Source organism: Pholis gunnellus, assembly GCF_910591455.1.
Source record: "Pholis gunnellus genome assembly, chromosome: 15".
NCBI classification, from domain to species: Eukaryota; Metazoa; Chordata; class Actinopteri; order Perciformes; family Pholidae; genus Pholis; species Pholis gunnellus.
Genome location: NC_136542.1, coordinates 3235641 through 3252517, shown reverse-complemented (window position 1 = coordinate 3252517; position 16877 = coordinate 3235641). Strand labels below are relative to the sequence as shown.

Below are 16877 nucleotides of genomic sequence, written 5' to 3'. Positions count from 1 at the left end.
TTTATCCATAGTTTCTAGGATTAAACTGAATTTTATTTTAAATGCTTTTCAAAGTTAGATTCTTTTTTTATTTGTTTAGACCTAATTTCATTAAATTTGACTAAAATGACACCATAACTATGCAAGAAGTGCATTCTTGGGCTGGTAGTGTAGAGAGAGCTTTGAACCAGCGTTTAGACTTCACGCAAGTGGATGAAATGTACAGAAAATAAAGCAGAAGAGTTAAAGAAGTATTCAACAGCAGAGTGATCGATTCCACACTTTCATCTAACTCTGACAGCAAATTGAATTAATACAATATATATGTTTATTTATTTCAACGATCAACAATATTAGGACGATAGAAATAGAATGGGAGTAGAACAGACATTCCCATTCAAATAGATAGATGGTCAGAGCAGCAGCCACTCTCGTGCACAGTCGCCATTGCAACCGTTGTAGCAGGCCGACGTCCGTATGAACCGACTTACAGTAAGTTGCAGACTCACTGTGGTGAGCTTTTGCAAAAACGACCTAACAGGCAGCGGAGTGGCACAAAGCACGGAGAGGGTCTTTTGTGCATCTCCGTTGCCTTGGATTGCTACATGATGAGCATCAACAAGAGACAGTAAAAAAAAAGAAAACACAGACTTAATGTGGAGATCTTAAACTGGTGAGTGTGACTATATTTTACTGACTGTGTGTTTTCACCTAAACAAGTCACCAGACGATCACTGCAACCAGTTCAATGTCCATTCTACTCCTATTCTATTTCTATGATTTAAACTCAAAACCTCAATATAAAATCCTAGCTACTGTCCTGTTCGTCCAACCTGGGAAGACGTATGAATAGCACGACATTCACGCATTTATGAACGTAAATACGGAAAACGCATCACAAACACAACGCGACACGGACACCGGTCTCCTGGGTTAAAGTCCTGTTTGTTTGACCCACCTACCGTGAGTAGCCTTTCTCATATTGTGTGCTACCTCACTCGCTCTGGGTGTAACTCATTCATGTGTAGCGTTTATATTGCAGTCAGCACAGACTTCATGGCGTAAAATGAAAGAGAGGAAAAAAGAAAGAATGGCGTTGTCATTGCACACTAATTGTATTACAATCTGTTCATTGAGACGGGGAAACGGACAAAAAGAAGTCCGTTCCACACTCGTGTACTCCTTTGGGAGTGACGGCACTAGTGACACATCAGTGTCACAGTGAAGCCTCCCCCTCCGTGTGTTTACTTCAGTCTGTGTTAATTCATTTCTTCGCACAAATACGACTCGCAGACAAACAACCCCCTGAGTGATGGCAGCGGTGGCAGAACAGTGTTATTGATAGCTGGAGCAACACTGCGACGGGTTACCACATGTAATATGTGCTCGATTAGATTACGATGGGAAATGTATCACTGCAGAACTATTTTGTTTACGATTATAGAAACTGAATTTTTCCAGAGTGGCAGAACAAACGCTAACATGAAGACATCAGTGACTGATAAACTGCTGCTGATGTTACATGAGGATTATCCACCAAATCCGCTGTAGTCGGTTACCTTTTGTTGTAGCTTTTATTCACCAAACAACAACAACAACAACAACAACAACAACAGCTCTGATGATAGGAGATCATCCCTCTGAATGAGTGATGGCACCAGTGACAGAAGAATGACGCCAGTGACAAAGTAATACAAGCTGTAGCTGCTGTTGTCACAGCAGACACTGGAGTTTATTCTGAGTTATTATTATTTTCTAACAACAGAAGAAGACAAATTCTTACAAAGCTGTCGGCATTAATAACAACACCACTGACAGACCGGTGACACCAGTCACAGAACAAAGCAAACCGCAGCTGCCGTCACGTGGCGACAAAACAGAACGTCGGCGTTAAGTTCATACGAGGTTAAGTCTCGGTTCAGCTATTACAAAGAAACAAAATCAACTTCCCATCATGCATCACACGAGCATCGCACCTCTGCATCCACCGGACACGTCTGCCAGGCTAACACCAGACATACCAGTCAACAAATACGTCATCTAAGAGTGAGTTGTCCAATTTAAAGTATACATATTCTTAAGATGAATTATTTATAATTTGACACACAATCTGCTCTCGGTTCATCAGTTTCCACAGTCAGATAGATTCTATACTGGACTCCAAAAGTATATTGCCCACCCTATAGTGCCATAACTATAGCTATAAATAATAATGCACACTATATTAAACAAAGAGTTCCCCATAACAAAAACCTTTTATCAAATCATTTCCCACTTAAAATGTTCTATAAGCATCATTTTAAAATAATTGATACCTTAACTTATTTCATTAGTCCATTTGTTTACACAGTGACTCAGCCCTGTTATTATTGTTAATATGATTACAACTTATTCTATTCGTCCTTTGTTTATCACAGTATAGGTATTCATTAAGTATTGTATTGATATCCCACATTGGTCCCTTGGTACCTCAAGAGTAAACTTCTCTAAGAAACAACCACCAGAGCTTAATGCTTACTTATTTCTTCTCAAAACATTATTAGTTGTGTAATTATTGTGCTAGGAAAGTCAATGTGCATATTTTAAAAACAAAAATAGACAAAAACACGTTAGGAAATCTGTTTCTGTCTCCTTCATGCTGACTGGCAGAGTGTCCCTACACCCCCCTGACAGTGAGTGATACTTTGAATTGGGACCAAAATTAAACATTTTATCTGTTTATTCTATTGTATCTATAAATACAGCATCGGCCACAATTAGTTGTTTTTGACTCTGGTCCCCAAGGAACCCGATACATGGTCATTTAAAGATATTATTTATTTAAAAAAGCACTAATTAGAACGGAAAACAATGATAAAAAGTAATTAGGAACAAAGTGATCGTCAAAGTCGTGTAACATTGGAACGAATAAAGCACCTGTGAGATTTGATAAATAGTAAACCTGCAGGGACGACAGTTGGTAGGTTCAGGGTTAAACTGCTAAATAATTCCAATGCAGAACCAAATTCACTTGTGTTTTTGTATAAATGCTAATATCTATCTGTCAGTTGACATGCGATTCATAATTAGCAGGAGCCTTGAAGCGGTGGACTGAATGCTGTTTTCTTATACGGAAATGCTCTCTTCAGGAAATATGGACACAAAATAGAGAGAAACAAGTTCGATCATACATGAGACACTTCTTAATTTCTTAAACTACGTGGCTGCTTAACTGGTGAACATTCTGGGATGGAGAGCAGAGGACATGAAGGATATCTGGTCTAAAGCCGGTTTAGAGCAGCGTTCCCAGTGCATCTTGTAAACACCCAAGCGTGTGACGGTGGAATACGATACAGATATAACATTCACCATCTTGCTGGTTAATCCAGTAATAAGCGTATTAATCCAGTAAGAAGCGGCATGTCCTCGGCATCAGAGATGGAAACAAAAGCATGAAGGCAACCGTCTGGAGGAGTAACCACCAATAGAGGAGGAGAAGAAACATTGATGAAGAACAAACGGACCTGAATGTAATCTCATTAAAAGCATTGTCTTCTTCTCATTTGACAAAACTCTGTGTGCAGTGAATCACCACCTGACTTGCTGTAATGGCTTTTAATGAGTTAGTCAATGATTTAAACTTGCAGCTGCAGATTCCTGGTTTGCATCATAACAGAGACGGGTATTTACCTTCAAGTCCACAGCAGCTCTCCTTTGGTTTGCAGGTTGTGTTTCTGCAATATGAGTCTTAATATTATACTTATTATAAAGAATTCAGCACTTTTCATTCAGTCAAGGATTTAATTCACTCTGAAGTATACAAAAATAGGCTTTTACCATTTCACAAAGGCTATTAATTGAATTACCAGAAAACATGCTATACAGATAGAAATATACTGTCATCGAGATATGAAACTTCCTGTATCGAGATAAAAGATTTTGGCCGTATCGCCCAGCCCTGCTGTAACCTGTAAGTAACCAGTATTTACAGTATAGTTTATTTAATGTATCACTCTCTCGTTAAGTTAACACAGAACTGTATTAAAGTCAAAATAGAAAAGTAATATTTCTCATGATATTGACAGTTAAAGCCATACATATAGACATACCCCCCCCCCCCCCCCCCCAGAAATAACAGTTGTCATCTGACGTGCATCGCTCGATGAGATAATGACATTTGTTAAAATGCTTCTACATCATTTTTGCATAACCAAATGCAGATAACGATTACATCTTACATTATCCCGTAGTGAGTAAAGAATCCCAGCGTTTTTTCGGCTGGTTGATGGATGTCTTGTTTTTCAATGAAACTCTTCATGTGCATCCTGCAGCCGGGACTCACACTTGCCAAGGCTGCTCCTCTGTGCTGTTTACTGTAAGCTCCTTAGAGACCCAGAAAAACAAACCTCAGACTGCCTGGCCTGGTTTCCCTGCGTCTGAGCAAAGAAGTCGCTCCTCTCCTCCTGCCTGAGCAAACGGCTGAAGCCAAACAAGCGCGCGTAGACGTGATAATGAGGATGAACAAGTTTCTAACGGGAGAGGCGATTCACGGACCAGCAGCGCACGTCACGCGCTCATCTCAATTGGAGTTCAGTGTCGTTTGCCAGGCGCGGGGCGAGCCACAGTTCTATTTCAGAGAGAAAGTGTGTATAATGATTTTGGCAAAGAGAGTTTTAATTCGAGCCAATAATTGGGGAAATGAATCCGCCCCAGGGGAGACCCTCAATGTGTTTCTTTCCCCCCATGTTCCTCGTGTAACCACAACGTACAGAGAATGGAGTGTTGTTCATTTTGACTTGAGCCAAAAGACCGTCCGCTCCTCCGCTGATGGCTATGTTTCACAATTAAGACGATCCTCAATTAAATAAATCCTCCTGGTCTCTTTTGGTGCTTACCTCTGCGTGCGGCTGCCCCCCCCCCCCCCCCCTGTGCTGGGGCTTCAGATGGCCTTTCATGACTTGGTAATTGAACGTGATTTGGTTTCCTGCCTCTGAACTAATGAGGTGGACAGAGAGAATAGTGGCAGGGAAGAATACAGTCGTTTGCAGACAGCGGAGGAGAAAAACTGCTGAAAAAAAAGAAATCCCTCTCTGGAACGAGCGCGCTCAGGTTTTAAAAAACAGCTGTCACCCTGCCTTACCTCCTCATCGCAGCCATAATAACCACATCCCGATGCAAAACTGCAGCTCTGGACTTCTTCGTTCTCTGAAAGCTGAGTGTGTCAGAAAAAAAAAAAAAAAAGAGAGGACAGATGGAGGTGAAGCTCATTTATTTCTGCAATTATTCCATTTTTTTCTGGTGTTATAACAGTGAGGGTAACCAGCAATATGTCAGGAAGGTTGGGGACAGGAAAGGGGCGTGCACAGGATGTGTGGCTTTGGAACCTATGAAGTCAGTAAGAGAAAGAAGCCCTCGGGGAGAAACTTAAAAGTCAAAGAGATGCGAGATGGTGGTGCTTAAACAGCCGCGTCCAAACATTTACAAAGGAACTGTCACAACAGTTTACCACTGAAGATATCTATTGGCACTTCATCTCTGCGTGACGGCGGGTGGCGATGCACGGTAGCGGGCAGCTGGAGTTGCACCCCTCGCTTCCCTCATCCGTCAGCCTGCCGGGGGTTCGCTGCGCGCTGCAGCCCGAACCGCACACTCTAGAGCGCGGCAGCACACTTTCCCACCTGTCCTACCAGCACTAATGGCCCACGGCACCATTAGCACGCCGGTCGGCAGCCTTTCCTGCAAGGTGCTGATGTATAAACACACCGTCAGCCGGGTTCAATCTGCTCCCCTCACTATCGACTTTTGCTGTTGTAAGTTGCAGATTCCCTAATTAGCTGCAGAGCTGGCAACAAGCGTGCGCGGGTCACCCATCCGCCACCTCCGTCTCTGACTAGCAGTTGATGCTCAGCGTTGCACCAGTGGAGGGAGTCAAGGCTCTGCATTGATTGCTGCAGAATTTTGTTTGCAAGGGCGATGGATGGATGGATGGATCAATTTGTTAGGATCCTGTGAGAAATCAATGTTTGTGTGTCACACCCCGACACTCCGCTGAAGGCTTTGAAATCCCGTCACTAATCACCAGTGAGTCGCTCCTGAAATCGGAGGGTTTTCTCGCTGGGAACAGATGGAATAATGGTGTGGTTTTCATTCCTAAGCACCCACATCCATCTTACAGTATAAGCTGTGGCTATTAATTGATGAATCTCTCATTCATGTCTTCATTTGAGCACATTTTAATTGAAGTGACTTTCATGCAAACGTAATTGCTGCAGAGTAACCCATTAGCTGAACGAAAATGAGTGCCTATAGAATATTAATTCATCATATGATCATAATTCATTCTGGCTGTGCTAAATCTAAGAACCTGATGTGATGGGTGTATAAGACCAAATAAATCCACCAGAGTGTAAATTATACATAGCACAAAATGTACACTATAATATTCCTTCCAGTCATAGCCTACTTACTGTAAGTGGTCCATTTAAATATTCACCATGATCATTACATCACACCGTCACAGACATCTGAGAGATGACAAACTGAAAGGCTGACCGACAATTCTTTTAGGAAACTAAGTCAAAGTCCAACGTCACTTTCCTTTTGGGGGAATTTGGGGGTTTCGATTGTATAAAATGTAAAAAAAAAGAACATTTGCAGGAGAATCCAGGCTTGTTTGCTTGTATTTCACAGTCTCTGAATCATGTTTGTTGTGCTGTTTTCAGTGCTGACAGCAAAAGGCGTAATTATCTGTTTCAGTCAGGTGAGGATTCAAACCCGAAAACATCGAAAGCATCTGTTTATTTAATAGAATTACATCCAAACTTGAACATCTGTTCGGTTTACAACTGTGGAGACGAAACACGATCCCCAAAGATTCAAATTCCTCCAGTAATCATTGCAAATATGCTACTGTTGCAACAACTTAACAGCAGCGGGTAACAGCTAGTCATTTGTGAAAATATGAACGCTGACATCGTAGCACAATATTGTGAAGATTTGGCAACAAGAGCTTAAACACTGGTCCCTGTTTCCTTTGTTCCGTTAGTCATGTTGGCATGTATGAGTGGCTCGAGACCATCTTGTGATGGGAGCACACCCTCCCTACTTCTGGTCCTCGCTTGAACCACACCCACCTTTGAACTCTGACTTCATTTTTTACACAACAGTAAAGTTTCGTGACATTGTACAATTGTGACACGATTACATGATGAAATCTGTGAAAAGACAGACACGTAAACACCTGGTGCAGTGTTTTATCAGCTATCAATTAGCTGGTGAACACAGTTAGCAGCATTTAGCAGCTAAACAGAGCTAATGTGAACGCTAATGTTGTATCTGCTGGGCCTGTAAATAGGCGACTGCATGCTAACAAGTTTGCCATATTAACGTAAAAGGTGATAATTTGCCATTGCTCACAGCTTGGTTATTATTGCATGTGTAAAGAGGTTAGAGGGCTCTGTAGATATACTGAATGATTCAGCATCAGCAACCCTTAAGCATTAAACATCTAATGAACTGTTTATATATAAAGTGAATATTGCAGCTTTAGGTAGAAGTCATGAGTCAGCAGAATGGCCCTTTTCATTGTTGAATTATTATGAAATGTTACATTTTTGGATTATTATCACTAATGCATTAAAGCATTTTGACATTGTAGCTGTTTGCAGTTTAAATACTAAGTACGAATAAGTTTGATAGTTTAATCTATAACAATGTGTCATTTTTAATACTTAGTTTGTCAAATCTTAATCTGAAATGTAACTATTGCTGTCATAGATGTGAAATAGAGTAAAAAGAACAAAATGTTTTTCCTCTGTAACAAAGTCGATTAGAAAGTATAACATTGTATAGAAGTATAGAACTTGAACAAATGTACTTTTTTAAATGTTAAATGAGCAAAGAGCGACGAGGACAGCCTCTTGAAGAAACAGCTTGGAAACTTCTTTTTATCGATGACACATACTTCTTATCATATACAGTACAAACATAAGTGATGAAAGATAGATGGTAGATCCCACCTGCTGTACTGTAGCATCGGCGTCGCCTTTGAGCCTTACCTCCTACTTCACATCACCATCTGTCAAAGACGCTGGAAAAGTTTGAAACCGTAACATGATGGAACAGTTGAAATTAAAATGCAATCCGCTATCCTCCCAGTCTTTTATAATACTCTCGTACTAATACTCTTTTGTTATACATGTCACAACTTGTGGCTGGGTCGCGACCCACAGATAATCCAGGAGATTTAATGAGGGTGGCCAAATATTTTTGCTGAATTTCCAACATTCAGTTTCTTCCATTGTCTTTTGTATCTGCAGTACATCTGTGAGCAGCATCAGTGAGCCTAAATGTTTGTGTGGTTCGGATAGTTGTATCCATCCATTCTCTTTCCGCTTATCTGGGGCCGGGGCAGAAGGCTTAACGGGGGTATTCCAGCAACGTTGTCCATCTCTTCCTGGGGAACCCCCGAGGCGTCCAGGAGGCATCCTGATAAGATGCCTGAACCACGGCAGCCGGACTACTTTGATGTGAAGGAGCAGCGGAAGCTCTTTGTATCCGAGATCTCAATCTTTCCGTCACCACCCAAAGCTTGTGGCCGTAGGTGAGGGTCTGAACGTAGGACGACTGGTAAATTCGAGAGCTTCGCCTTCCGGCTCAACTCCTCTTCACCACAACGGTCGAGTACAACGCCCACATCACTGCTGAATCCACACCACCTGTCAATCTCACGCTTCATTTTACCCTTCACTTGTGAACAAAGACTCCGAGGTAATTAAACTCCCTCTCTTGGGGCAGTAACTCACTCCCAACCCAGAGGGCGCAATCGACCCGTTTTCCGTCAGAGAACCATGGCCTCAGAATTGGAGGTACTGACTCATCCTGACCGCTTCATACTCGGCTGCAAACTGCCCCAGTGCGTGCTGAAGGTCACGATCTGATGGAATGTGCTCCAATTATCGCTCTGCCTCCCCGGAAAAGTTAATTCTAAGGTGCTGGAAAGGAGGATGCAACCTGCGATCCTGGAGCATCCATCCTGGTCGTGGACCAGGGCTTTTGGATGGTCATGGGAGACCATTTCCTGGACTTGGAGATGGCTCACCAACGTGTCCCCGGGGGAGATGGTGGGGGGCTACCGCTGGACTATGGGGTACCGGGGTCGTTGCCACAATCTCTCCGGTCCTTGTATATCCAAAGTGAGAGCTGTACTCGCACAAAGACAAGAGTCTGACAATTGTAACATTAAATCTAACATGAAAGGCAAGCGTACATTCTGAAAGGAAATGAAATGTTAGCTCTGCCCTAAATGCATTTATTTGGTCTCATTGATAAAGTATTTAATGTGTGTATATGTTTTGAATAACACAGTTTGCTTATTGAAGATAATAAAAGGTGATGCGGGAAGGTTTGGGATAGACTACTGCACACACTCATTGCTAACATATATTTCAATGAATTATTAGCATCTCATAGCGATATCATTCATTTCTGCTTTTGATCTGTATTATTGCGGTAGAGGACTCTCGGCATGTTTTGTGGGGTTTTGTTCTGCCGGGTCTGTGATGCCCGTGACTCTGTGTGCTGCTCATATATTTTACTGAAGAGATCATCCTGTCAGGTTGTGTGTCCTCGGTTCTTAAATGAATGGATGAAAGCACCGGAAAATGTGAAAATCTGACAGCATAATTAAAAAAATGTTGACCTTACCTCCAAAATCAATCATAGTGTGTATAACTTTCATAACTAGATCCATCATGAGGTTCACCGTTAGCTGAGACTCTGTTGGTTCACGGACTGAGTTGTTGGATGAGGGATTCACTGAGAGCAAACAAAGAGCCTCAAGAATACTCATCAATAGTGTTGGAAAGTAACGAAGTACATTTACACAAGTACCGTATTTAAGTGCTATTTTCAGTCCAAGCTGTCGAAGTGCTCCAACTGTGAGTCACGTGACGCTCGAAAAACGAGTAGCCTGCTGCTTCACTTTTCGAGACACCAAGGCCACAGTCGGAGTCAGAGACGACGGAGAAACTATCCTCTTGCGTCCCTGAAGTCACCGGTGTGGCAACATTTTGCCCTCCAATGGAGTTATGTAAATGAAAGAACGCTTGATTGACAGGAAAACAGACAGTTCAAGGATTTACAGACTGCTGCAACGGATAGAGGGCGATTACTTGCCCTACATACTGGTGCTATTATTCTGTACAGAGTATCATTGGTTCCTTAGAAATTCTGTCAAACTCACTTCTCAGTCAAACCACTTGTTCGTCGCACACAAGCAATAGTGTGTGTGTGTGTGTGTGTGTGTGTGTGTGTGTGTGTGTGTGTGTGTGTGTGTGTGTGTGTGTGTGTGTGTGTGTGTGTGTGTGTGTGCATGATTTATAGCCTGAAGAAAAAGAACCATGCTGTTCATTATTGCGGTTCATTATTGTTAATTTTTTACAATATGACCAGAAACCTCCTTTTGCCATTAATTGAATGTACTGGGCAGCTCTTGCCTCTCATATTTGAGTAATTAAAAAACAAAATGTGCCGCTGACTGACGCACTCTTCTATTAACAGGCTTTCTCCTTCTATATTTACATTTCTACACAGGAAAGTGAACCCCTGCTCACACAACACTCCTTCCTCTCTTGTGTAGCGGCAGTATAGTTGACTGCAGCACTCAAGACTGCAGACTGCAGTAGTTCTCGCCTTATGAATAACATATTTAAACTTCCCCCTCGGCCATATGAATAACATATGTTACGCATTTGTTGGCAGTTTCTTACACTAGTGGCCCAGGAAGGCAACAAGACGTATAAATGTGAACGTCCATCATCCAGAGTCGGACGGAGCATTCACTGGTGTTTCAGGACAGTTTGTATGTTTCTCTAACTATGATGCATCGCTTCCTGTGAGCAGAAAGGAGTAGCTACATATTTTCATTTTTGGTATAATATGTCAGCTCCTGCTTGTTTTAGTACCACGTAGTGTTCCTGGTACTTTGGTTTAAAAAGCTTGGCGAATACAGTTTGCAGGAGGAAAAAGCAAAACTGGAGGTTAAACGGCTGATCACGGCCTCCAGTAAATGTCCCTCTTAACACGGCGTCTCTGCTGTTCTTGTGTTCTAGAAAACGCCATCCTGGCCTTCGGGAACGGGTCGGATGACAAAACGGGCGCCAGCAAGCCCGGGATGCCCAGTCCGGCGACCGACAACCAGAGCCCGCACTCGGCAACCACCGCCCCGGGCGTCTCCGTGGAAACAGAGCAGAACATTCTGAGAGCACAGATACCTACTCAGGTGAGACGAGAGACGGAAGACTGAAACTGTGACGCCAAACGGAGAGGCACTAGCGGAGACGGCCTCACTTCAGAATTTGGGTCGCACTGCTTCAGGTAGCCTGGGGGGCGTTTGTTTTGTTCTGCAGGGACCAGCAGACGGGTGGGATTTACATCGTCCGCGTAATTCAGACGGCGTCCGGGGGCAAAGTCGGTCACACAACAACCGGAATAAAGTGCGCTGAGGCCGTGTCTGTTTGCTGCCGTGTGCACAAAATACACGTCGCCCAGCTCATGAGTGTCCAAGATTTTTGCGCTTTATCATTTCAATTTAGTGTTTGCCACAACGCTCAGTTTAAATTAATACTTTTTTAGAGTGAACAATTTGCTAAAATGACAAGCGTGTATATTACAATTATGTTACTCTACACTTGTCAGTGAGGACAAAACAATAATGATCCGCAGCTTTCCTAAATGTCAATTTTCTCCTAATTAGAGTTCGACTTACATCGATTTCTGAGGTCGATATCAGGGAGTTAAAGAACGAAACAAACAACAACACCTTATTAGAAGATTATCCTTTTGTACAGAAACACAATAATAATAACAAGATTCCAGAGATAGAATTCCCTCGTCGAGTCCAGATAAGGTAAATAAGGTCAAAACATGTTTGCGATGCTCTTTCTATTTTTGTAAGTGCTGACTTACAGTACATGTCGTGACAAGCTAGGATTGGCTTATAAAGTCGATAGATTTGAAAGGCTCCACTGCTCACCACAGACTGACCCGTCGTGTGTTCATCATGTGGAGGATTTTTGAAAGAAGGAAGCTTTAAGATCGCATTGATCCCAGCGGAGTCATTAAATCTCAGCAAACAAAGTGGAGCATAAAACAAACAAACGTTATTGAAATAAAAGAATTAAGACACTTTTAAAAAGCGGCGAAATTGAATGTAAACAGATGAGTGTTTTATAAGCTTATGCTGTTGGTAGTTTCAACGCATTGGATTTACTGGATTGACAAAACACAGTATGAACACGTAAATGGTCTCACATTCATAACTGCTTCATCAACAACACAAAGAGGTTCTGTAAACATCATTAATGTCGTGCACACAATAAGTAAACGACGATTAAACTCTGTTGAACATACATTTTAATGTAGACAGCCTGTTTTGCATTAAGCACACACAAAGTGTTTGAGATGTTAATAATGAGGAGAAATATATAAATAATATCATTTACTCCATGCATTTGGCTCCTAATGGGGACCCTCCCTACAAAATGCTGTAGATAACATAATTGACAATCTGCCAACAGATATAAATAAACTTCACAAATAAGACGTATAACTAGGCCACTTACTTATTTCCAGAGGGAAAGCTGAAGCAAACAGCCAAAAGCCTAATTACATATTCTTGCCTCGGGTGCTCTGAACTCCTCGTCCCAAACACGATTGTTTCAGCAGTCTGTGTCATCCTCTGCTTCCTTTGGACTTTATATTAAGGTGCAGAGATAAACGGGGAAGTGACACCTTAAACATGGTATTCTTTCACCTGATAGTCGAGTGTCAACTCGGGATCAAATAAAGTGTCACTGAGTGGACGCCAGGCAGAGTTAATTAAACTAGTAAATTAGCTCTGGACAGCTGCCTGGAGTTACATCACCAAACATACAACTCTTCAGCCAACATCCCGTCACATTTAAATAACTGTGATAAATCAACAAAAACTGAATTAAAACAGGAAATGTTGCAATGCATTTTAATCAGATCTGGCCTGTCCACAGTAGCAAGTAAATGAAAAAGGAAAGACAAGCGAGCTTAGTGTCAGCAAAAGACTTTCAGGTTGAACTTCAAGAAGTGCTACCCTGAGCCTTTTACTCAGCACTTATTGTATTCGTACTAGTTTGTTGCACTTATTGTATTAGTTTGTTGCACTTATTGTATTAGTTTGTTTCTACACTGTACATTGGCTCTGGTTTATGCTCTTAGATGCTTGTTTATAAAAGGAGATGCACTTATTGTAAGTCAAATTATTGTAAAAAGAAAAATGTGCAATGGATCATAAAACTCACGGCTCGGATCATTTCAAGGTTTTGAGCCACGGACATAAATTGCAGATGGTTGCTGAAGCCTCTTGGCTGCTGCAGATCTGTTTTGTTGTTTTGTTCTAGGATCTGGTACACAAAGAACTGTGGAAGCCCATTTCCGCCAGCAAAAAAAAAATAACAAATCCACCCCAAAAAATAAAATAAAATAAAATATCCACCCAAAAAATAAAGAATATATATATCCACCCAGATATTTAAAAAAAAATTTTGTAGCCGGAATAAAGTAAAAAAAAACGATCTCCTCACAGGCCCTTCATCCCCTCGCCAGTCTTTCCATGAAAACGACATGCAATTCTACATATTAATACTTATAATGATATATAACATCTAACATTTACAAAAGTCACCAGTAATAGTTACCTTGTGTAGAATTGCATGTCGTATTTTTTCCGACAAAAAAAAACAACAATCTTTTTTATTTATTTTTTCTACTTTTTTTCCGGAACAAATACGACATGCAAAAAAAAAAAAAAATCATTTTTTTTTTTTTCTGGGTGGATATATATATAATTTTTTTTGGGTGGATTTTATTTTATTTTATTTTTTTCGGGTGGATTTTTTTATTTTATTTTACTGGCGGAAATGGGCTTCCATAAAGATCAACGTCAGCGTCAACTATCAAAAATTCTAAGCGTCATACTTTGTTTTAGTCATCTATCTGCATAGATCTATTTGCATAACACACAATTCAAATGATTTGGAAATAAAAGATTGCATTTTCATTGATAGAAAAGATCTTGGAATTAGTGGTTTAAATGACGTAATATGAGCTGTTCAGAGCTCGTGTTAGATATTAGAGGGAGCTGTGAGAACACCTTCACCCAAGCGCTTATCTAAAGATGGTGCTAGACTGACTTTATATGTTCGTAGAGAGAAGCACCTCTCGCTGTGAATAAGTCATCGCCTTCACGGTCTTATTTTCAACTGCGGATGTCTCACACACATAGTTGATCAGTTTTCTCCCTCCTGCTGTGAAGAGAAAATGTCTCCTGGTGGGGAACCTGGAAGCAGATAACATTTTGTTTTATTATTATACCAAAAGGAACGGATGACTAATCACGTTCTCGTTTTCTTTTTTAAGGTAAACGAGAACGATAGATTGTGGGGCGACGAGGGAGACTCCACCCTTCCTTCTCCGGGCCTGTCTGACCGCGGAGCCGAGCCCGTCCACCTGTCCCTGATGCTGGGCCTCGGTTGGCTGCTCCTGGTGCTGCTCTCCGACCAATAAGAGGCCTCGCTCAACGGGCCTCCATGGACCAAACTCCAAACCTGGTGGGGGGGAGGTGGGGGGAGGGGGGATGGAGGGGGGAGGGTGTGAGAGAGAGAGAGAGAAAGAGCCAAAGTGTCAAAGGACGGTGGGGGAAAAGGGTCATCTGTCACAAAAAAAATCAAAAAATCAAAAAAATATCACACTTAATCTCTTTTTGTGAATCATGACTCAGAGCAGATGTGTTGTTTAGGCCACGCCCCTTCAGGAGACCACAGAGAGGCGGCCGCTACCCAGGAAGTACACGCCTCATTTCTTGCTTCATGCCTCCCTGAATACAAACTGTTGTACGACACACAAACGCAGACTCTGCTCATCTGAAAACAACGTCCACGCTACAGTGGAGAGGGCCCGAGGGATCAGAAGGTGTACAGTGACGAGACACTGGTGATGCAGTGCCAGAAAACTCAAAAAAAAAAAAAAAAAAAGATATATATAAAGTAAAAAAAATACACTACTTATTTTTTTTTTTGGTCCCTGAACATTCCTTGGTGTAAAAGAAAACTATTAAATGTTAAGACCTTTGTCTCAGATGAAGTGTGATGAAGTGTTCCATGAGATTTAAGGTGGATGTGTGTGTGTTCGTCTCCATGCAGCACTCTGCTCATTCAGCTTTGCTCTCTTTCTGTTAGTGTCACATTTTTATTACAGATGATTTTGTTACCCAGAAAAAGCACATAATATATATCTCACAAATCACAATGAAGTTTTTTGACTGTTGTTGTGTTTTAAGTGGCAGGATGAAAAGTTCATTTCTGAATAAAGAATATATATATATATATATATATATAGAAAGAATTAAGTTGTTAATTGACATTCAAATAAGAGTAAGGAGATCTCCCAAAGTCTGTAAAAGTGTTTTATTTTGTCTAACAAGGACCTACATTACTTATTAGCCTTCAAGAATTGTAACTCATCTTAATTTTAAAGCTAGAAATCATTTGAAGTATTCATGCATTAATACGTGTGAGGGCCCGACAGACATTTCAGTTTGTTCCTCTTCAGAAATGTAAAAAAAAAAAAAAGATGAAATCATGTGGGTTTTTTTTTTTTTTTGTTGACGCGACAAGAGATGGAAACAAGTTTATATTTTTTAACTGTATGTGGACTTTGCCGCAGAGAAAACATACCGATCGACAGGTTTGTGCCACATCACGCTGGGCCGGTGGCAGAACAGACGGCGTGTGTGTTTTGATGCATGAACGAATGCATCGGGCTCTGGAAAAAACAAACTTGTGCGATGAAAGTGGTGACCCGTGCTGGCCCGCTACTTGCTGGGACTCTTTCCTCAACGTGGGACGGATTCACAAAATATGTACTGTGGAGAAGCAGACGTGTCGATGAGAAAGTGTTGAGAAGACCGAGGTCGGTTCGGCACAAAACAAGGAAACGTGTCATCTTCAATACTGCCGTTGAATTCAGTTATCTGAAGAAACACCTATTTGTTCCACCGCATTAATAAACGACACAACATATGCTGATTTTAACACGGAGACAAAACGTGTAGCCCCGAGCCACAAGCAGACCTGATGAAAATGACACATTCTAGTTCAAGTTGGACCTAAAATAAACCTCATAATATTGTCATAACAGCACAATACTTGTTGGATTTTGCCTGCCAAGTTCTGCCCGAAGGGAAAAAACCTGTTAATTCTTCCTCACTGATGTAGTTTTTAAACGGGGTTGTAAGGATCTGGAAAAACAATTGAACATACAAACGGGCAGTTCACTCAAATCACAAATATTCTCTCGCCTACCCCTCGGTGGTACTGAGACTTGCAGATGTGTTTGGTTTTATTGGCCCAGGTTTTGAGATACTCTCCTCTTGACATTGCTGCTGCCATTCAAATACAATAAAGATCATTACATTTTCTCTTAAGAAATTTGTTCTGTTGATACCAAAGCTCCGAGTCATCTGTTACACAAACATTGAGCGTCACTTTATTTCTCTACTAAACTTCCGTCCACATTCCTCAAGTTTTACTTGAGATAGTCTCAAACATACAAGTAATTAAATGTATTTATGGTCAGTAAATTGTTGACCATTTACATGTCTAGCAGACATGAAGCAACATAAGCATTTATTTAGCCCCACAAAAAACTTTAAGACCAATTTTCCCTCTTCAGTAACTCCTGAGGGAAATACCTCTTCATCGGCTAAACGCTCCGCCATGTTTGATGTTGGGCCGTTTGTTTTATCAGAGAGAAAACAGCTGCGCGCTACAGCTGGGAGAGACACTAACGAGGGTGTTGAAAGTGAATTTGCTGCTGTTGGTTTAAAG

The 16877-nt window shown here is 41.4% G+C and overlaps 1 protein-coding gene across 1 annotated transcript in view; it reads left to right on the top strand.

Moving 5' to 3' along the window:
- Positions 1-14556, top strand: part of gfra4a (GDNF family receptor alpha 4a) — a gene marked incomplete at its 3' end in the record, with an annotated part of 116836 nt that extends 102280 nt beyond the window's left edge. The window contains exons 7-8 of the mRNA XM_079174061.1: positions 11070-11239; positions 14410-14556. Of these exons, the coding sequence (XP_079030187.1) occupies positions 11070-11239; positions 14410-14556 (317 nt within the window). The remainder of the gene's footprint in view (positions 1-11069; positions 11240-14409) is intronic.
- Positions 14557-16877: the final 2321 nt, after the last annotated feature.